General features: G+C 39.4%; 1 protein-coding gene across 1 annotated transcript in view; it reads right to left on the bottom strand.

Moving 5' to 3' along the window:
* LOC141002132 (glypican-6-like) overlaps positions 1-22,719 on the bottom strand; it is a 114,566-nt gene that overhangs the window by 81,177 nt on the left and 10,670 nt on the right. Inside the window, exon 2 of the mRNA XM_073473315.1 lies at positions 3,486-3,644. Within this exon, the coding sequence (XP_073329416.1) occupies positions 3,486-3,644 (159 nt within the window). The remainder of the gene's footprint in view (positions 1-3,485; positions 3,645-22,719) is intronic.

Genomic DNA, 22,719 nt, shown 5'->3' with positions numbered 1-22,719 from the left:
CGATTTTATCAGACAATATTGGCCTTTCACAGATATTAGTATCGGCGTATATGTTGTCCAATATTAACCAATTTGAAACATATGTTTTCAGACATAATCAGTGTTTCCCAATATCAATATCAGCTTGGGCCTCAAAAAACGAGTATCGAGTAGGAATAAGGAAACTGAATATTCCACTAACATCCCTGTTTACATGCATCCATGCATACTACTGTTTATGAACACAGCTTCCCTCTTTTATCCATTTAAACACCTTTTAGAAAAGGTGGGCATTGTTACAGTTGTACATATCCAATATAAAAACCTGTGAAAAAAAACCAACCTGTCATTCATAAGGCTTAAACGTAGATGTGTTTCACTTTCTGACTAGAAACCTGGGCTTTTCTTTTGTGCATGCAAAATTAAAACTAAAAACTGACTATCTTTATCAGAAAATGCTACATTCAGAACAAAAGCTTAAACTCAGTGATGATGTGCTGTTTACATTACTCAAATCAAATTCTGAATATTGTCATACTCGAAATAATAGTGTAATATTCATGTGCATGTACGTGTAGTCAGTGACATCCATTTTGCATTATTAATCTGATGTTATGTACCACTGGTTCAGTAGTCTCAGCTCTGCACTGGTACAATTTTGAATTCAGAAGTAATTTAAGATTCATGGTCCCTAGTCTCCTCCAGTTTCACAGTGAGATGGTCGTTTTGCAATTTAAATCCCACAGATGACAAGCAAGTAAATAGATTTGAAATGAAGAGTGGAAAAATGTCAGCAGAAGTGCAGCTCTCGGATGCTTGATTTGCTAATACCACTCAAAATCAACTTTGATTTATGTCGTTTAGGCGCAAGTGTTCCTACATGAAAGCAGGGAGTTTGTTTCTGTGTTACTGTAAGAGCAAATCATGTCACAGGGAGAGAAGAAAATAAATTAGTCATACTGAATGTGCTTCGTTCACTGTAGAATAAATGAGCTTAATTTCATAATGTCAACTTCTATCAACCACAGTGGTACAGTACTTGTAGATGGCAACATGCTGGGCATATGATATCCTTTTAATCAGGTCATTCTGCTCCCTCTGTTGCTGCTCTTTCAATAGACTCCTGCAGAAGTCTTAGCTCACTCTCAAAACGCAGCTTTAAACTTTAAATTCGTTTGTTTCCTTTGGCTTTACTGGATTGTTAAACTTTACATTTTGTGGTTTCTACATTTCTCATTTCGTTCTTCTATAAAGCACTGTGTGTCCACTATTTTAGGGAGTGCTATATTACATTTTATTATACTGGCACTGATGAATTATGTATTATGTCAGTTAAGGTCTTCAAAGCTTGATGGTTACAGGCAGCCATTTCCTCATAATGACAACTAGACATTATTAAACTATGCATTTTTCAAAAAATGGGGGGCAAGTACTGATCTTTTTCATATTGGGGTTTGTTATTTAAACACAGTATATGCCAAGGGTACTGATTACAATACTAGGTATGACTTCAGATAAAGGAACACGTACTGTATTAACCAGTAACTAGTTGTTCAAAATGCATTTTCACATTGGAATTTTCTATGAATTATAAATACTTATTAATGCCTTATTCTGCACGACCATGTTCCTAAACTACAAGATCACCAACAGTTTTTTTTGTAGTACCAAAAGAATATTCAATCTCCCTTAACTTAACACTTCTTCCTTCTATAATAAAACACAAAAAAATGCAAGTGTCTGTAGTGTCCAAATTACTCTAAATGAAGTCTTTCTAACTCAGAATATGTTTCCCATTCTACAGTGAGCTCTTGCTCATAATTAATTGACCCGTAGTTTGAGTTGGATGGTGAATTAGTTATGAGAAGGACCTTGCTATAGAATGGGGAACATTTTCTGAGTTAGAAAGACTTAAAGGAGCTCGGTGGATTTCCATTTCTAAATTAAAGTTAGCTCCTGTTGCTTTCCACAGCCCACAGTCCAGCAGCATTAACTTAAATGAACTGTCACAGGCTTGTATAGGAGACCGATGGACACCGCAAAGCCCCCTTTTTTAACGCAATCTTACAATCCTCTTACATACGGCCCATAAAAGAAAGCCCCTTTAATTTTGAGTAATTCTGCACTCATTTAACACTTGTAGATTTGTCTTTTTTTTACATAAAAATAGACCATATTTATTAAATGTTAATAAGTGAGAATGAGTATTCTTGTGGTACTACCACCTTATGAAGCCTGTACTGACTAAAGCATATTAAAGGTCCAGTGTGTAAGTTTTATGGGGATTTAGGAGGACCTATTGGCAGAAATAGAATACAATATTCATAATTATATTTTCGTGTATAATCCCCTGAAACTAAAAATCATTATTTGATCTTAGAATGGCTCCTCCGCTATAGTTGCCTGAAATGGACAAAACAAACAAACAAACAAAAAAAACACTGGCTCTGGAGAGGCCTATTTGCTTTTTTCACATTTCTAGCAGCCACTGTAAGGCAATGTGAAACAAGGGTTATTTTACAGGTTGCAGTTTGCCAACAGGCTTCTATATGTCAACAGATTCCACACACTAGACTTTACTAGATTGTAAGTCATGTACAACAACTTACTTACTACCAGTAAGCAGTAATAAGGAGGTTTTTGAGGGAAAACTCCTAGTTGTAGCAGGTGGTCATGCAGAATAAGGCATTATGTTGGCTAATAAAGAGCCAATAAGCTACATGCTAAAAAGCAAATAGTTAATGATTGCTATGAGTTCCTTAATCTAAAGTGCCTGTTTGTGTATATATATATAGTACAGTACAGTAATCTTTAAAAGATCTCTGAGTGTTAACTAATTTATGCTAGATTCCTAATAAATTGTTTGACAATGCTGATGGGTGGCTCGCCAATTTTCACCACCACCACCCTTCACCATTGTCCAAAGTGATAAGCTGCTGCTTCCCATCAAGTGTAATATTTGGAGCTGGAGGGATTATCATTTCTCATTACGCTGTAACTGGAAGAAGCTGACTCCACGGAGAAGGATACCAAGAGGGAGAAGTGGAGAGGTAGAGTGAGGCAGGGTTCAGTAATGAGTACACCCCCCCACCCCATAGCAGGAGCTCAGTGGATGTGTTGTGGTCAAGACAGTCACCATGGGGCTGAGACAAGATCACACACAGCACAAGACCACCAAACAGCCTTAATAATATAGAATTTGGCTCTGTACTGCTGTTCAAGCTGTCAATCTGCTGTGCAAGAGGCCATGTTTGTCTAATCCAACATGAGGGTTCTCCACTCTGAGGCATATTAATGAGATTTTCACATCTCGTCTCCTCTTGAGGGAGGACATCTACAGAACTACAAACAGTGAACCTTTTCAAATTAACTCATACACTCTCAATCCTTTGATTTCCCTTTCTGCAGCATTTTGTTCTACAGACTGACCATTAAAACTGCTGAAAAAAGCAGACAAAATAGGAAAATTATTCAGCGTAAAGCATTAAGCAAAAGAAAAGACTTACCATCAAATCTTTTATGTCTGGAAACAAAAGTGCTTCTCAGTTCGTGACTCATTTCATCAACAAGACTCTCAAAGTCCTGTTTACTCTGTTGACCAAATGTGTCCTCCATTTCCTGGGTGCAACATGTGTTTCCCTGAGGACATACACGGAGATGGTCACCTGCAAATCAGACAGAAAACAATGTTTTAGTCTCCGTACCAAACATGATACACAAGAAATTAGAACATTCAACAAAACTAAACCTTCAAGAAATCCTAAACATCTTCCTTATTCTAGGTTAAAATTGGCATCCATATGAATTTTTGTTTTTTATCTAACAAGGTGGGGACAAATTCACAGGAAATTCAATGGCACTAAATTCCAGAGCTCTCATTCCAGCAGGTTGGGTGCTTAAAATTACTCAATGATTCAATAAAACAGCAACAGGTCTCATTTGGGCACATAATAATTTGGGTTGATTACAGTATTTAACTTTTATGTTCTCCCACAAAGCCTTTCTCAGCAATGGGAAAAGAGTGAGGGATATTAAAATTCCAGCATCGGGTCTAAATTAACAGCAGTGCATTCAAAGTGACTGTTTGCTGAGCCTCAACCCCCCTTAGCAACTGTTGCTATGCCTTTCAAGATTAACTAATCAAAAACAATAGGTTTGAGATTTCAGACAGGAAAAGCAGACTTCTTATTTCTACCTGGTAATCGCAATGCCGCCACTTGAAACTGTCACCAGCAGATTTAACCAGCTGTTGCTAGCTAGCTAGGTCATTCAGCTAACATTAGCTTCATTGAGTTTGAGTTGATTGAAAATCCTGTCACAGAGCCATGAATGAACTGTGAATGTGTGCACCTGTGTGTAAATGATTCAACTGACTATTTAGGTTTGTTTTCTCTTGAAATACGCCTATTCCAGTGCATAAATCATGAAAAAAATACCCTCTAAGGTTCCCTCTCAGTGTCACCCACACTGGTCACCCACCGCATACAACTGATGCCCATTACATTTTTTTTTCACCCCTGCCCCCTAAACATCCTGAGTCCGCCCCTGACCATAGACATACAGTATTTAGACTTCACTTGTTGGCTTTTCTGGCAACACAAAGAGTCAATAATGAAATACAGCGGCAAACACAAATGTGATTTTTTTTTGCAGCCTTTTTGCGAAGTTAATGTGCATGAATAAGGTAACTTCAATTTGTTAGATACCCCATTAAACATTTTTAAGATTTTTAAACTAAACAGCATACAAAATGAGCAGGTCAGAGTAGATGTGCATTAATCACATGCACATTAATTATAGTTTCTCCCATTCTACATAAGCATTAGTTGCTCAGTCGCTCACAAACCAACTGACATTTAAATTGTCACCGACACAAAAACCTTGTCGGGGGACCATTTATCCCCCAGGAAATTAGAAATGCATTTCACTGTAATTTACTCTTTATAGAAATGGACAGAGTAAAACAATGGCTTGTTTCCTGTAGGATCTTTAACGTGATGCTGTGTAGGAGAACAGAAGAAAAGTTCTCTTCTCTCATTTGGTCTGACAATAAGAAGAACCATTGATGAGGGGTTATCAAAGACAAATCAGTGGGGAGAACAGATAATACATTCCTTTAAAATATTCTCACACATTACATAATTGATGACATTGGGGAAATACTGAGGTGAATCTAAAGTTAATGATCTACATCATTCCCTTCTCCCAAGCAGCCATTTAAAAAGAACCATAGACACAGCAGAACTGGTCTTTAATGGCATTCATTTCTTCATTTTACAGTCAAAAACCTACTGTGGTGTAGTGACGACGAAAGATTTCTAGAAAGCACAAAGATTTGAGGGCAATTCAGTCTGCGAGTCCTGCAGATCTGGATATGCATGGATCTGTAAGACCAGAATGAGATCGGTGTACAAGGAACAACAGGAATCATGAGCATATCAGCTGCTCGCATTCATTTCTTAGCAGTCTGAATCCACTGAGCACAAACTCACACTGACAGCACAGGGTCACTTCATTACTGGAAGGGAAGGTCAAAATGTTTGACCCTTCCTCCTACTTTCAGAACAGATGCTGAGACACTGACGACTTTTAACCATCAGATGAATCGCTGGTGGTATTTGTTCATTTTAAAGTAGTTACTAGCTATACATTAAACTGGCCGTGACGGCATTGTGTTCTTCTCCTGTACTTTTATTTCTTGGAAGATTTTCTAAACCAAATGCAGCCTTTCTTTTTTGCTTTCCCGACACTTTTATGAATACGTTTAACAGAATATTATTATTACCATTTCAAGAAAAATATTGATGAATAAGGCTCATCATCCCTTTAGGCAGACAGCTAAGCCTGATATGGGGCAGTTAGAGGTCGATGTGATCAGATCTGACTGTGAGATTAAGTCAAACAAATACTACTAACACTTACAATAAAATTAGTATGGGTTGTGGCCAGAGGTAGCAAAAGTCCACACAGTCTTTACTCAAGTAGAAGTACAGATGCTTGTGTAAAAATTTTTAAAAAAAATAGAAGTAGTCTCTCTCCCTGGTGGTTTCCATCTCGTGATATTCACTGACAGGTTGAAGTCAGTCTTGTGATGTTGGGAAGGCAGCGTGCAATAACACAGTATAAAAATAATCAATAATTCCCATCAAATGCATTCAAACTAAAGTAACGAGCCTGTTTTGAAAATGTAAGGAGTAAAAAGTACAGATATTTGTGTTCAAATGTGGGGAGTAAAAGTAAAATTACAAGTACAGATACCTGAAAAGTCTACTTAAGTACATAAACAAAGGATTGGCATGACAGCATTGTCAGAAAAGGTGTGACACACATAAACTAGGCAACATAATTTGTCTGAACTTCAAGCTACAGTGCAGATCCATGCCCACAGTAATGATATGAATGACAGGGCATAAACATAAAACATGTAAATCACGTGCTCTCCTAAATAGTCATGTCATTTCCAATCTCTCCTTACAGGAGAGGTGCAATATATTCAAACTTTTTTCCTTGTGTGCTGTTGCAGCTTGCTAGTCAAAAATGGCTGGTAAGAGATCTCCCGCAATCTCGAGCCGTCAAAAAGCTGCAAAACAGCAGGAGAAAACCTCGAAGAGCAGACTCAGAAACAAGTATGCACATGATCGGTATAGCACACTCAAATCTGTTTCTGCTTTTACAGATCTGTGCGCTCTCAAATGTTGACTTGCTGACTGAGTTGTGCTTTCACAAATCTTTTGTCGGAAACAAACGTCCGTAAGAACCCCACAACGCCGTGGGAGGCTGAGCAAAACAGGAAACGAAATGGAAACGCAATCAGGTGATAAAATCATCAAAACCAGCGAGTGATTGAGAACAATATTGGGGTTCCATCAAGCTATGAACTGAGCTGACGTGACTTCCAGCGGTCTCAAAACAAATCTAAGACTTCTGTCTCTTTAAAGAGAGTAAGTCACATGTTGTACAACGTGCATGTGTGTTTATAGCCTCCCGTATCTGGATTATGGCATGATATGACTTAAATGGGTGATTTCTTCAACTGCACACACATTAACAGGCCTATCTGATTTTTCTTCCTGACACAGAGCACAATGAAACCAGATTTCAGTCTAACGTACCTCGTCTACTATGAGCACAAGCTTCCAATCAGGCGAGCAGCTGTAAGCAGATGGCCTCTGTAAGATTCTCACCGCATGCGGCAACAGATAGATTGCACAGCAGCAGAACGAGAAATGGATTTCACGTAGTGCGCACCATACTGAGTGACTAACAATGCGACATGAGCGCCAAATCGCATTGCAGGATGGCGCCTGCACGGAAACGAAGCAGCATTTTTAAAAACAGCAAAAGGGCAAGAGCATTTAGTAAACCAAGCCTGTCATTATAACTTCACTTAATTCCTATTAAAGATTAAATGTCCACCTCAATGATTCTTGAATTCTTTTGATTACATAGTACCTGTAGAGCACTATGGCTGTCTATGAGTGAGGCTGCTTTTCATCTTTCTATAGACAAGGAAAGTGCCTACAGAAAAAAAAATGAAAATGATTACAGTGTGAAAGGTACTTTAGGCATAATGTATATGTTTATGGCTATGAATCAGCCCACAGCTGGCGTTATTGTAATGTCACTGTTACAATAACACACCAGTGTTTCCAGAGCACCATGGAGCTGAACAGGCAGTCCTAAAAGGTCTAAAAGACGTTACTGAAGGGCTGTTAACTTAAATTAACTATGAATATAATGTTTGAAAAGTCGTTCTAACTCAACTGCATGGCGAAGTCCACATCACAACCATAAAGACAACGACAGTCGAGCACAATATCGTTTGAGATCACTTTTAGAGCGATTTGATGAACATCAGAAACACTGAATTCACAGAGTGCTTATGATATCGGTTTCTAACTGTAGCCGACCTCTTTTATGTAAGCTAATTGATGGCATTTTAGAGACACTTTTTAGATGGTCAACTCTAACTCTGTTGTGGATATTTATACAACTTATTATTAAACGCTTATGTAATGTATACTCAGCTCCAAATTACAGATATTAAAGCCTTTACCTGAGACATACTGCCAAACGGTCTTTGGCGCTGATGAGTTCTCTGAAGTTTGTTTTGATGTCCCTATAATGATCTCCGAGATAATTGATGTTGACTCAGCCAAACGTGTGAATAATATTAGATCAATTTAGGATCTCAGGACTTCCTGAGACTTGGTTTATGCTGGACGAGCTGTATGGAACCAATAAATGTTTTTTGTTTTTTTCTCGGTTGTTTTCTTTTACGTTTTTATATTTTAGGTCCCCATCTACTTCAGTTGTTAAGGAGAATGCTGCAACACTGTTTTGCTGTGAAGCTCCAGAAATGTTTTGTCGACTACAAAACTTCATCTGACTTCCCATCGCCATGAGGGTGAGTTTATAATTACTTAATTTTCAATTTTGGGTGTCAGGTCTCGTCCTGCTAGTTTAGTTACCTTTTTTCTCTTCATGTTTCATTGTCTTGTACTTCCTGTTTTATATTGATACTCACCTCTTGTCTCGTTAGGGGTTACCTGCCCTGCCCTGATGTGTTGCACCTGTGTCTTGTGTCCACTCCCCCTGAATATAGTCTCAGTGTTCCCTCTCTTCCTTGCCAGTTCATCGTTCAGTAACAGCATCCTAGCATTCCCTTTGTGTGAGTTTTTGTGAGCCTGAGTGTTTTGACCCTGCCTTTAGCCTGCCAATTTTTGTACCCCTCTGCCTTGCTGATTGATCTCCTGTGTGCTGACCTGGGTTGTCATTAAAGAACTGATTGTGAACCTTTAACACCATGTCTGAGTCTGCATTTGGGTCCAAGTCTGTGGTTCATATACATATACATATATATATATATATATATATATATATATATATATATATATATATATGTATATACAGTATATACAAGTACATATATTTAAACTGCAAGTAGAATAATTATTTTTGGCATGAAAAAGTCAAAACACTCTTTTAGAGCAATTGGACATTCAATAACAACTTGATTTATGTTTGTCCTTTATTGAGCTTAATATTGGCTGACATAACACAACAGAAAACTGCAATGCTGATCATTTCATTTTAATGATGTTCAGTTAGTATAGCAGTTTTTGTTGGGAGATGTTTGTATGTGTGTGTGTGTGTGTGTGTAGCACACTGGGGACCGTGAGACACACAGACAGAATTGTCATGATTTGGATTTTGTGGTGGCTGGACGTGGTTTTCCTGATTGTCACCGAGCTGCTGACTCTCACACACCTGCAGTGCATTTAATTCATCAGCGCCTGCTTAAGAACCCTGGTCTCCACTGTGCTTGCTGCCATATTATATCATCAACTAGACGTGGTACATGGTCAACCAGCTACACTCGTACTTCTTGAGCCTCTCTTGTTTTCTAGTGTTTTTTGATAGTCACTAATCTTGCTCCCTCTCTTCCTCCTTGCCAGTGAGAGAAGACCTTCTCTGGATCCAGCTCATGCCACACCGCGACCCGGCCTCCAGCACCTCTGTCACCAGTGTCCTCTAACCTCAGAGTGTCCGAGCTCACTCACTCACTCAAGCCCTCCACCTGCGCCACTGTGAGTCTCTCTCTCTACACCAGCAGAGCCATTCTCCAGAGCCTCAACTTGCCTCCATCATACAGAGTGTGTTTCAGTAAAAACCCTTCAACCTGCCTCAGTCTTGGCGTCCGCTTCTGGGTCCTGCTAAACATCTGCTGCCGTGCATAACAAGAATGCTTTAGTTGCTGGCTAGAGCAACACAGGCTTGTGTAAAAATGTAAAACAAAAACGGTGCAGTTTATTTCTCTTTTGTCAGTAAACTGAATGTAAATCTTTTTCAACAGACAGATCAACTGTATAAAGATGGTGTGTATATAGTGAAGAAGCATCTTTGTGTGTGTGATGGTATTCAAGGGATAGAGGGGAACAGAGGGTGTTAAACCACTCTGATAACACTTGCCTTATGTCTTCTCTACATGGTATGACTTTTTAAATGATTCATCATTCTCACAATGGGTGTTTGTTTTCAATCACTGTGTCAAGATAATAAGAAATAGCATGTCAATAGGAAATTTCAGGATCAATCAAATAAACATCTCTCACTTTACAAATCTACAGAGAGATTTAAGTTATGTACCGCCACAAAAAACGCACTAGTGCCAGCCCGTTCTCGCTCCCAATTTGTCAAATACAGCAGCCTGGTCAACGCTGTAATTCCCCCATTAGCGTCATTTCTGGAAACTCTCCTCTAGCTTCTCTAGTACAAAGAGGGGGTGGTTGGGTTGTTTGGTCGGGTCATCTGCAGGACTTTCCCAATACAGATGATGGGGGTTCATGTCCCCTGTGTGAACAAGTGTCATTGAAGTGTAAATTCTGACATACTGTTATTTTAACACACAGTTATGTTTTTGTAAGCCTTATCAAGTAAAACCCAACCACTGACAACATTAACAACAGTATAAAAGTCATAAGTGTTACCAGACGTTCTAAGTAGTTTCTGTGATGAACTCGACAGCGAAGAGACTTCACATGAAAAACTGACACGAGAGGGCTAAGTAGATTGTCGTAGTTTGAGGCTGAAGGCCGCTGACTATCTTGATGAGTTGGGAGTGAGAATGTGTTGCCAGTGCAAATATGTAATTGGAGCATTCATTGGACCACCCACTGCAGGTGTTTGGCTGAATAAGGCAAATTAGGATCACAATTCAAGAATCACTCTTCACCCTTCCTCCAGTGATCCGGCCTGCACTGACCGAAAAGCAGCTGAAATTAGTGCTTTAAATCTACACTTTAAAAAACAGCTATATATATATATACTGTATATATATATGAAGAGAATTGGCTGCTGGGCAGTCCCTCGAGCAACAAAACACATTTGGAGTGCAGCCTTTTCATCAGATATGTCAAGAGGAGGGGAAAAAAAATCCATCTTGACACAACAAACCTACTGTGTGCTCCAGTAGTCTCAACAGAGCAAAACATCACTTAAAAATAAGCCTGTCGTACATCAACATATGGGAAGGAGCTTTCAAGGGACTTCACCACTCAGCAAAGAGCCACGACCTTCCCAGCCAAGGTTAAAACAGCACTGTGGCCTCACAGATAATCTATCTACTGGAACACAGACCACACATTAGCAAGAGACAGGATGGAGTAGATGGAGCAAAGAGAAACTATGCAAGATTTTACAGCTTATTAACCTAATTTGCTTCTAACTATTATTAATAATGTTACCATTCATTACTATTTGTTACTATTTCGACACTTCTTTTATTGTGAAAGACATGAAAAGTTCGAAACCTACAATGAATTGATCCTTCTAACAAGTTTTGCTTGTAGCAGAAGCCTGATAAAGTATAGTCCTTTTTAGTCATGGGCTTCCATTGTTGTCCAGAAACCTTTACAAACACATTTGTGAACCACATTGTTGATATGTTCCTTTTTAAGGATGAACACAGGCACTGCAGATTATTTTGAATCAGTCAGCCTCTTGCCAGTACCACAAAGGCTATAATTCCTTTTAGCGTACAACTGAAATTAATTTGCATTTTGTTTGTGATTTTTATGGATTTGAACGTACATATTTGTTCTATACATCACATAACATGTGATCTCTTTGGAAGTTAAGGACTACGATGTTTGGGGCCGATGCCAATGAGGATTTAGGGGGTAAAATATTCAGGTATTGATATAACGGCAGATATGCACAAATTTGTATAAATGATCCTTCAAATGTGGTTATCAATCGCTTGTGACAAAAACATGTAATGGAAGCAGGATATTTTATATTCTAAAAATAAATGTTATTGTCCAAAGTGACACGCACTGACTCGGGACTTGACTTGACTCGACTGGTCTTGTCTGTGTTCATTTCATGTTTTCAGTTTAGTTTTTCCAATTATTTCTCAGTCTGGCTGTCATTTTAAAAGTCATGGGGAGAGAACATTTTTTTGATTGAGAGGAAATTAAAGCAACACTATAAAGGGGCCGCCTGACTTCTTTTTTCTCTTTTTGTGGACTGTGTTGAAAACACTCAGCAAAAATGTTTTTTAATTTTAACTTACTTTAATTTGATATTAATGAGTCAGTCGCAAAATGCATTTGACATACATTTTTGCCCTGTTTTTTAAATTCATTTCACTTCAAGGTCTACTGTTAAATTGCAAAATGTAGTAAAAACAAAAATCTGCTTCACAGATGTGGTTGACAAAGGAGCTTTTATTGTGATTCTTGTTTGTGTCTTCTGGACATCTAAAAGTGGATATTAACTTGCGTTTAGTTTGTTGTTTGGAGTTCACTGAATAATTCATTGTTATTCATTATCCTGAAGTTGAGCCAGCAGGCATCTTTGAGGAGCACACAGACAGGTAAGTGAAAATAAATATTTTGTGTGTGTGTGTTTTTCTGTTGTTGTAAGAGTGACAGTACTAGAAAACAACTAGATAACTGTGGTGGATTTGTGGCTGTAAACTGTTCTGCCGATCTTACAGTGAGGATGGTATATATCGCTGCTATGGTTTTAAAGAGTAAAGACTTGTTTTTGATCAAATCGGACTTGTGGTGTGGGCTCTCCTTGATACTGGAGTAATGTTAATGTTGTTGATGCTGCACCTGTGACCGGCAGGCAAATCTGAACCTAAACCCATTATCTGAGGAGACTGCAGATAAGATGCACGGTTACTGTAATATTTTATAGATAGACGAGAAAAATATTAAACTCTGTATGTACTCAACAGTGAGTAGTGAGTTGCTATCACCTCATAAATTACTATATGTATATTGTATTTTAAACTGCTCATAAATCTCATGCTATAATTTGGTGTTTTAAGCAGTGCAGTATTTCAAGCACATTATAAGTTACTAAACTGTACCACATACAGTTTGGTGACAATTTAAAGGCGCAATATGTAAGAATTGGCCACCATTTACACTCAAAACAAACAGAGGGCAGAATACCACCAGACTAGCAGCTGTCTGTAGCTGTCGTCAGCTAGTTAGCTTGTGGTTAGCTGTGCACAAGTTGTTCAGACTGGGATTTTGGTGAACCAGGGTAGTGTTGTAGTTGTTTACATGACTACAGTGTTTCCCCTACATGCAAATAGCAGTGGCAACGTGCTGCTGTTTAAATCTGACCGCCGCTGCTGAAGATGAGGAGAAGAGGTAATTGCTGGCAGCTTTTTTGAAGAGAAATCACTCTGATTGGCTGTCTAGATAAGTGATCCGGTGCACAAAAAGAGAAATGGAAAAAGGAATGGAAAAGCCCTTGAGCCTGTCGCTGTAGTATCCACGATTTCACCCATGTAGTGTGGTTTCTCCTTGTTTTTTCACCTCTGATTCTTCACCAGTGCCATTTGCAACTTTCTGTCAGGCATATTCTCAATTAGAAGAGGCTATATTAGCGAGAGTGGTGTAAAGCGCTGCGAAAACAATTTGTATATCTGAAGTCCAGAGTCTTCTGTTTTAACTTTTTGAATGACAAATACAAACTACCGCGATCTGTTGGTATGGAGATTTATTTCATCTGGTCCTTGCGGTGTGTTCAAGTGCAGATGTTTGGCCGAGACGTGAGGCAACGCAGCAGTCGCTCGTCCTCGCCGCTAGTACTAATGTCGGTTTGATGTGTGGGCTCGTAGACTGACACTTCACTTCCTGTCCACTAATAAAATCCAAAGGGCACAAACTCATTTTAATGAACTACAGATTAAATTTCCCCGAACACTTTCACTTACATCAGTCAATTGTCAGTTGGTGACAGTGCTTACACTTTTGTTTCTATTCATATCTTTACACCCTATACACATACAGTACGCACATAGGACTCCTGTTCCTCTGACAGTTAACACTCAGCTGCTTCTTCACTCACAGCTTTTCCAGCAATACAGCTCATCAACCAGCTTCCCCAGCTTTTGATCTCCCAGCAGTATAACACCACATTTGTCTTCAGCAAATGTTCACAGTAAGTGAGAAGTGTCACCCTGTATCATCCCTGCAATAGATGAAAGTATGTGATGGAACAGAAACTTCTCAAACCAGTCCTGTGGCATAATCTACTTCTCTGCCATTGATTTGTATGCTCAGTTTGTTCATGACAATCAGCCCCGATTCCAGTTGGGATGCTTTTCAAAACATAAATCAAACAGAATCTTTTAAGCGTTTCTAATCCTTTTTGACATAATGTCAACTGAAAACAGTACAAAGACATTGTATTTAATGATTTATCTCATCAACTTTTTATTTTTTAAAAAAAATATATGCTTATTTTGAATTTGATGCCAGCAACATGTTTCAAACAAGTTGGGCCAGGAACAACAAAAGACCTGGAAAGTTGTGAAATGCTCCAAAAACACCTGTTTGGAACATTCTACAGGTAAACGGGTTCATTGGCAAGAGGTGATAGTTTCATGATTGGGTATGAAAGGGGCATCCACGAAAGGCAAGGTTCACCACTTTGTGAAACACATGATTGTATAAAGGATATCACTGCTTGGGAAACCATTGTTGGTAAACAGTTTGTTTACAAATGATTGCATTCTGTTTTTACTTCCATTTTACACAGCAGCCCAACTTTTTTTGGAACTGGGAGTTGTGTTTACGTTGCTGGTTCATGGCTTTGTGAAAAGGGACAGTCTGCTGTGCTGTGAGTAGTTGGAGATGAGAGCTGGTGCTGCACTTAAGCCCGCTGCCAGACATAATTGGCTGAATACAGTTCCATTGTTAGCTTTTCTATGGAACTCAGCAAGTTTCTCCAAATAAAAACTGGCGCTGATATAGAGCTGTATTTTCTACCATTTACTGCACAACTGCAACACATAAACACATGATCTACTGTGAGGGCTGCAGCATTTGGACAGAGGTGAAACAATAAACATCTTGTTGGCGTTGCTAAAATTTTCAGGCATGCTTCTCACCCTCCTTCTGTCATATTGAGACACATGAAGGGGTTGGGGGGGATAACACTCAAAAAGCAACGTTCTTTCTTTCTTTCTTTCTGTCCTACGTTAATCATCCTACATAGTGTTGTTTTAATTGTCTAACTTAATGAATGCACACTGGCTTGCCTCTCCTTCCTGTTTCTCTCTCCTCACTGTTTTCTCTCTACCAGCAACATTATCTGCTCTCTTCATCAGCAATAAGTTTTAGAAAGTCGCCAAAAAACACAACTTGCGGACCACCCAAATAAAATATGTGTGGGAAACACTGCCATATTTCAGATTTTAAAATATGCTGCACTATTGTTTCAAAACTTTGTCAGCTTCGCTATCTTTTAAAAAGAAAAACAGAATGATGTGCTAATGCTCAGGAGAGTTGGAAAGGGTTTGTGGAAACACTTTCTTCTTCAGATAAATGTCTTATGACAGCTTTGGGATCACTTGTTTCTTTACTCACTGGATCTGCACTGAGCCAAGTCTTATGCAGATGGGGTTTCTGTTTGTTGTTTTATTTTGCTGGTATGGTACCAAGTATGATTTCCACCTGAAGTCGATCCCGAGCAAGCCACACTTTAGCTGCTGAGGGGGAAATATTTCCCACTAATAGCCTTGTATCAAAGCTGGCTCTTGGTGAGTCATTCTGAATTCAGATGACTCTGAGGGTAAAAAAAGGAGACTTGCCCCAGCTTTACTTTACTGTACTAACCCATTCCCTGTCCTCTAACAGGAGGATGCATCAGTTTACATCGAACCATGGCACCAGATCATGTTTAACATGCATATAGAGCAGCAGCTCCAACTCACATTAACATATTAATAACAAAAGCAGACAAAATACATACTAATTTTATGTCACCAGTGTTTCCACATGGTGAAAAATGCAAAGTTGAGATTTAATGAGAGAGGTTTTATGCATGCACTTAGAGGTTTATTAACACCTATACAAGCTGTCATCATACGTCATAATTACTTCATGTCACCTCCCTGTCTGTAATCAAATTGCCAGTGGAGTGTCAATCAGCTGGCTTATTAACAATGCTGATGAGGCGGTGCAGAGATGTTTAAATTCTACAGTCTTCCTGCTGAGATGTGCTCACATGTTAGAATGCATAACTGCCGTTTTAGATTTCAGCATTATATTTTATGCACTTTAAATACAATATGAATATTCTTTTCCCCATCGCTCACCAGGGTTAAGTGGTTTTCAATTGTGAAGCTTCTGCCTGCTGGCAGCAAGTTGAGGGATGTTGTTTATGGAATAATATTCATACTTAATAGAATTAAATAGTTTTTCTATTGCTTTTAGCCATACTCACTGTTGCGTTCATGTTTTTGTTTATTAAAGGAGACATATGTTTTAAAGATCATAATTCTATTTTGGGTCACTACTAGAAGAGGTTTATATGCTTCAATGCTCAAAAAACACATCTCAAACTGTCCAATGCTGCAGCACTGTGTCCCCCCTCTGTCTGAAATGCTCTGTTTTAGCTCCTGTCTCTTTAAGGGCCTGCCCTCCTGAACACCCACTCTCCTCTGATTGGTCAGCTCACACATGCCTGAGCCAGCACTGCTAATGACAACAGAACAGCTGTGCTAAATCAATTCTTGCATGCCAAACTAGCAGCGAGGCATAAATTATTCAAATGTGTGACATGGTGACGTAGTGTGATGTCACAAAGTCACGGAATTAAAGGCGGGACTACTGACGGGGCGTTTCAGGAGCAGTGTTTTCTGTGGGAGAGAGGAGCTTCTGTTGGTGCGAACTTTGACCTTTTTGAACTTTCAAGATCTTTTACATGCACAAAAACATATAAAACACTAAAGGACAGGAAAAAACGAAAACGCGTAATAGGTCTCCTTTAAGTTAGTGATGAACCCCTGGACCTGCCTCTCTGAGGTGAGGGGTATTCAGCTGTTTGCAATCTGCAACTTCACCGCTACATGCTGCTAAACTCCACACACCGATCCTTTAATATCCACACTCCTTAGTTTTCTCTGCTCCCCCCATCACAATAATTAGTGGTGAAGCAAATTATCATTTCAAAAGTGCATACATTAACACATAATTGGTCCTAGTCTGTCACATTTAATTGCCCTTTTTAGAGATCTTGCAGCCTTGCACCTAACCCCTGGCTCTCTAAGAGTCTGTTTGAAAGTTACAAAACTCAACTTTCCATGCAAGCATTTCCACTTTTGATATAATGAAGAGAGAAAATTTTACAACATTAAATGTGAATGCTAGTCAGTTGCCTTGCATTTCTGCTTCTCTCTCCCATCATGTGTAAGGAGGATGCTCGTCCTTAATTACGTAGCCTGTCAAAATCAACGTGGTGCCGAATGACATCGCAACAACCAGGGGCGCTTCAAGCTTGAATGAAACAACGGCATACGTAGGCCTACGTTAAATAGGAGCGGTCACATCACAATCAATGCTTGTACAGGAGGGAAGTAGCCTAAGAGAGCGTCTTTAATTCTCCTTCTCATTTCCCTGCAGTGAATCTGTGATTGGTAGACAGGAGGGGTAGAGTGAGGGCAGGCTTGCGGATGGTGTGGTTCTCTGGGACGAATAGAGAATAACAGTATAAAAATGCTAAAATGGGTGGCCAAATATACTTTGGTGGCCGTTAATATACCTGGGCGGCCCATCCAAGTAAAGTCTATGTGTGGGAAACACTGGGAGGGATGCAATCACCAAATAATCATGTCCCTTTAAGTAATATTATCACATTACTTTAGAAATACTCAAAAGCCTATTAGTGCAATAACTTTTCAGTCTATATGAAGACGTTATGGCTTGTACATCTTTTAAAAGCTTAACTTATGAGTCAGCTTGCAGATTCAAGTGTCCGAGCACAGCATAGCAGCAAAGGTAGGCCAACTCTCAGAAGTATTCATCAGTGTACCTGGCCAAAGAGACCCACAGCATATGTGCTCTGCCATCTGCTGTGTCCCATGGTTCCCCCTGACAAACTTTTTATGGATTCACACTCGGAGCCACACTCAGCCCTAATGAGATCAGCATTCCTCGTGTCAGTGCAGTACAGTTCCTTCTTCTTCCTTGTCACATCATTTCATCACCAAAAGGCAACTGCAAATTCATCTAGGTTTTGGCAGCTTTTTTTTAGACACAATCCTACACTTACTACAGTGTTTCAGTCAGACTTTGTCATTTCCTTAATATTTAGGGTCAATTTTAGGTCAACAAAAACTTTTGACATCTTAAAATTTAGTCAGAAATACACCCTCCAGATTATTAAGTAAACAGGGTCCAAGTATCTGCCTATTTTTCCTACCAAACCCTGTTGTTGCTATCATGCATTTTATCTGCCATCCCATCGTCTCACTTTATCTAGGCTCTGAAAATGTTCAGATTTATTGCTTCCCTGGTGCTCCAGGTGATACAGACATGACAAATGATTGCAAAAAATGGTTTTCTGGCCAATAAAAGACATCCCGTTGTCATCAATCATCTTGGTGATTTGAGATTTATCCTTCCTCATTTAGCAAAGAAAGTCACTTATTGAAAGAAAATGTGAAAAACGAGAACCTTAATGAAAACCAGTGACTTTGTTTTTATTTCTTACATTTTGCTTCACTTACTGTGGTCTGAAGTGGCTCCCTTGACATTTGCTCAGTGTGTGAATGGGTGAATGTGTCAAGTATTGTAAAGCGCTTTGAGCTGTCAGTAGACTGGAAAAGCGCTATAGAAATGCAAGACCATTTAACTTCCTCAATATTTTAAGTCAACAAAAATCAGGCATCTTAGGTTTTAATCATCAATTAGTCAGAAAACACTTTCCAGACTATTAAGTAAAGAGGGTCCAAGTATCTGCCTATCGTTCCTACCAAACCCTGTTGTTGCCATCTTGCATTTTATCTGCCATCCCATCCTCTCACTTTAGCCAAGCTCTGAAAATGTTTGGATTGATAGCTTCACTGGTGCTCCGGGTGATACAGCCATAACAAAAGATTGCAAGAAATGGTTTTCTGAGTAATAAAAGACATCCTGTTCTCACCACTCATCTTGGTGATGTGGGATTTATCCTCCTTGATTGACCAAAGAAAGTCATTTGCTGGAAGAAAATGCTTAAAAACAAGAAAACCTTTATGGAAACGAGTGGAATTAAGCAATTTGATTCCATTTTTTTTTTTTTTTTTAATTTGGCATCGCTTACTGTGGTATGAAGTGACTCTTTTGACGGTTGCTTAGGTTAGTTTAGCTCAAGAAAAAAGAAAAAGGTTGGATAATCCAATTCCCTGCCTTGCCAGATGGTTAACAGGATTGGTCTTCGACCAGGCTCAGCTGCACACCAATTACTTAATTTATTTCCAATCCAAAATACATGTGTTTTAGTCAGAATGTGGTACTTCCTTAATATTTTGAGTCAACTTTAAGTCAACAAAAACTTTAGACAATCTTAAGTAAACAGGGTCCAAGTATCTGAAATCTGGAAATCTACCCCCCATGTTTGGAAAAATGCTGCGCAAGTGCCCCCCAGGTTGCCCCGCCAGTGGACAAAACATGGTTGTGCCCCTCTCTCTGAGTCCGCCACTGCTGTTCATCATATAGACAGCTTCCGTACGCCTTTTCGATTCTCACTGGAAGTTATTCCTGATAAACATCTCGTAAAGTCTGACATTTCGGCTGAAATCCACGGCCTGGACACAAATACAAAGCAGCCTGCACTTTAAAACACTACAGCAGCAGAGAGGAAGCAAATTAATGAGGCTGGCTAACTCGGGACATATGCCTCGGCAGGCTAAGTGTGAACAAATGCACGACCAGATGAATTAATGAATTAGTCCGTCTGCGAGGGAGTAAGTGGGTGGATAATATTACTGTACGAATTAATTCATGTGCTAGTTGCATTCTGGCTTCATGAGCATCATATCTAGGAACGTTGCGCTGTAAGGGTCTCATTATATTTGACCCTAACAGATGAAGTGTGCTCACGCCTTTCACTTCCTTGTTAGATCTAAATCAAGAGGTTAGCCAGAGGTGGATGTAAATCACTATTCTATGCAACACTCATCATATTAGCTCAATGTCATATGCTTTCAGACATCCAGGGTACTAAATGTACAAAGTTTGAGTGTAGTAGACATTCATACATTTTCTCTTTCACCCCTCAGACTGTATAGCACACTCATACATGCCCCCCAACTGATGGATAATCAGACTTCGACAAGGAAACTACATCATATCCTGAGGAGCCGCTCTGCTTGAGGATGAAATGGAATCCATATGAACATCAGCATGGATCTATAAATCTGTGTATTCCACACAGTCTTTCCTTCGTGCTTTTAATAAAGTCTCTAGAGGGTTTGTGTACAGAATAGCCAAGTTTCTCGCTCAAGTTAGAACTTGCATCAATCACAACTGAATGACATTATTCCTATCACATTTTGGGTCATGTCAGAAGTCATAATGAAAGGCATGCTCGCGTTTTAAATAACTGGGGGATGCTGATACAGAGGAGTATATGTCCTTGGGTGAATGAGGACAGGTTCAAAAGGAAATGAATTCTCACTGACATAAAACAGTCTACAATAACAGCAGCACAGTACAATGGTATGATGGTATTCTTCATCCTCGGGAGAGTCAGCGTGAAGGGAAAAAGGACAGGAATAAAGATGTTGGAACAGTTTCATACTCCTAGCAAATGTGTCACTATATTTTTTTCCCCCAAATATGTCAAGATATTCCACTGCAACATGCCATGTGCAAGGCTGTGTGCATGATAAAACAGCCACGGCTTGACTCAACAGTATGCTTTTTCATATTGAAATATTTTTAAATGGGTGGTTAAAAAAAACGTCTTTGAGGAGAGAAATATAAATGCACAACTGCCCTCTGTCACCGCAGAAAAATATTTTTAAGAGGCTTTGAAGGAAGTGTTGTGGAGGAATAGGTTTTCTAAACAATATATTTTGTTTGCAAGTCAATCGTTCCCAAAACTAGGCTTCGCTGTGACATTGGAACATAAAACTGCCTCTGAAGCTGCAACTGATACCTGCTGCTTTGAGTTCAAAGAGGATAATTCTGGGTTTTTCTCGTACAGGGGTGTTCAAAGTGATTACAGCCCACTTGAGCTGAACACATTATTAGATTAATGATTACTTGATCTTCAAATAATTAATCGGTAACAATTTTGATTTGGGTTAGCGATTGATTACAGTTGTTGGCATTTAATAAAACATAAAAAGAAGCTGTTTCTGGTCAATGCACTGAGTCTCCATGTCCAGTTTGTTTTGGATCGGTTACACTGAGAGCAGTGTTGCTTTTCTGCTATCAGTGTGTTTGTTTCAATTATGGCGTTGGCAACGTTGGTGCATGCAGATGCAGTGACTTCAAATTTTGCTACATTTTTGTTTTTTAAACTTACTTTTGGGGCTTAATTGCTGAAACACCTATTGCCTATGGCAGAAATACTTTCATCAGCATTGGAGAAGAAAGCACAGGTTTTGGATTAAGAGCAGCAGACACTGAGACGATAATGTCTCAATGTCTGGTCACCAGAAATGGACAAATGGGACTCTCTGACGCTGTTCAAGCAACGGGAAACCAAAAACTGTTGTTTCCACATCTTTACAGAGACCTGTCTCCAACTCAACATCCTGGTTCAAACTGGTGCACTCAACAGGTGAACCATGGTCAGAGCCGACAGAGCACAGGACGAGGAGAGGCAGACTGCAAACCATATTGTCATCCACCCTGGTCCAAATTTGTTTCAAGCTTCAGAGACCAAACATAAATAAGTTTTTGACACCTGTTCTGGAAACAAAGACACTTTTAAACCTGGCATGAGGCCCGCTTCCTTCGCTAGTGACTGTAGCCAGAGTTTTCTCGGCTGAGTGAGACAGTTGGAGATTGCCATCAGTGCGACAGCGAGAGGAACCTATGATTCTCCCTGCTCGCTTGAGCAAGTCGACTTTCCTGCTACAGGGCAGCCTTCCTGAACCCGCCCACCTAAACCCCCTATATCGTCATCATCATGATGTTTCAGTGTGGACATCATGTGAAAAATAGCCGGTTGTGGTTGCCACAAATACGAATGGAATTGACTGCAGGTCTCCTTAAAAAACATCCGCCTTTCACGCCACAAAAAAAATATCCCCAGGTGTCCAGGTATGTGACTGAAACTGCTGTGTTGGCCTTTTGGCCGCCTCGTTGTCTGTAATAACGCCACCTCCCAACGTGAAAGTCAGCTAATAAGCATATAATGTGAACTTGATTTGCCACGTTTGCCACAAATGTCAACCTGAGCATCTGTGGTTTGAAGGAACGCTGACTGCTGACAGTATATCCTGGAGACTGGGCTGCAATTTGGTAGACATCGCTCACCTTAACTTTGATATCTGATTGTTTCTGTCAATAAGCCAACCTCCAGCGTGTTAAATATGAAGATTTGCTCTTTGGGCTCTGGAAAATTGTGATGTGAAGTATTTGCTATTTTTAACAGTCCAAATGATTCATTGAGAAAATATTCAGCAGATAAATATATTATAAAGAAAATGTTTCAGCCCTGCTGTATATTGTACAGTGAGACAATCCCTGCATGTGAAAAAAAAACACTAAAACTGGACTTATCCTTGTATAAATCTTTGCCAAGAAGATAAATATACAACCCAAGAAGTACAACATGTTTGACCTCGAGGGTAATAGCCGTGGAATATTCATGTACCATACCCTTCTGCAAGGTGCAGCAATATCATTACAGCAGAGATTAATGTATGGATTTCCCTAACACTATGTGCAGCACATTTAGGAATGACAAGCGCGGCATAATCAGCACATG

Source organism: Pagrus major, chromosome 9, assembly GCF_040436345.1.
Source record: "Pagrus major chromosome 9, Pma_NU_1.0".
In the NCBI taxonomy this organism is placed as follows: Eukaryota; Metazoa; Chordata; class Actinopteri; order Spariformes; family Sparidae; genus Pagrus; species Pagrus major.
The sequence above is the reverse complement of the archived record's forward strand: the minus strand, read 5'-3'. Positions and strand labels throughout refer to the sequence as shown.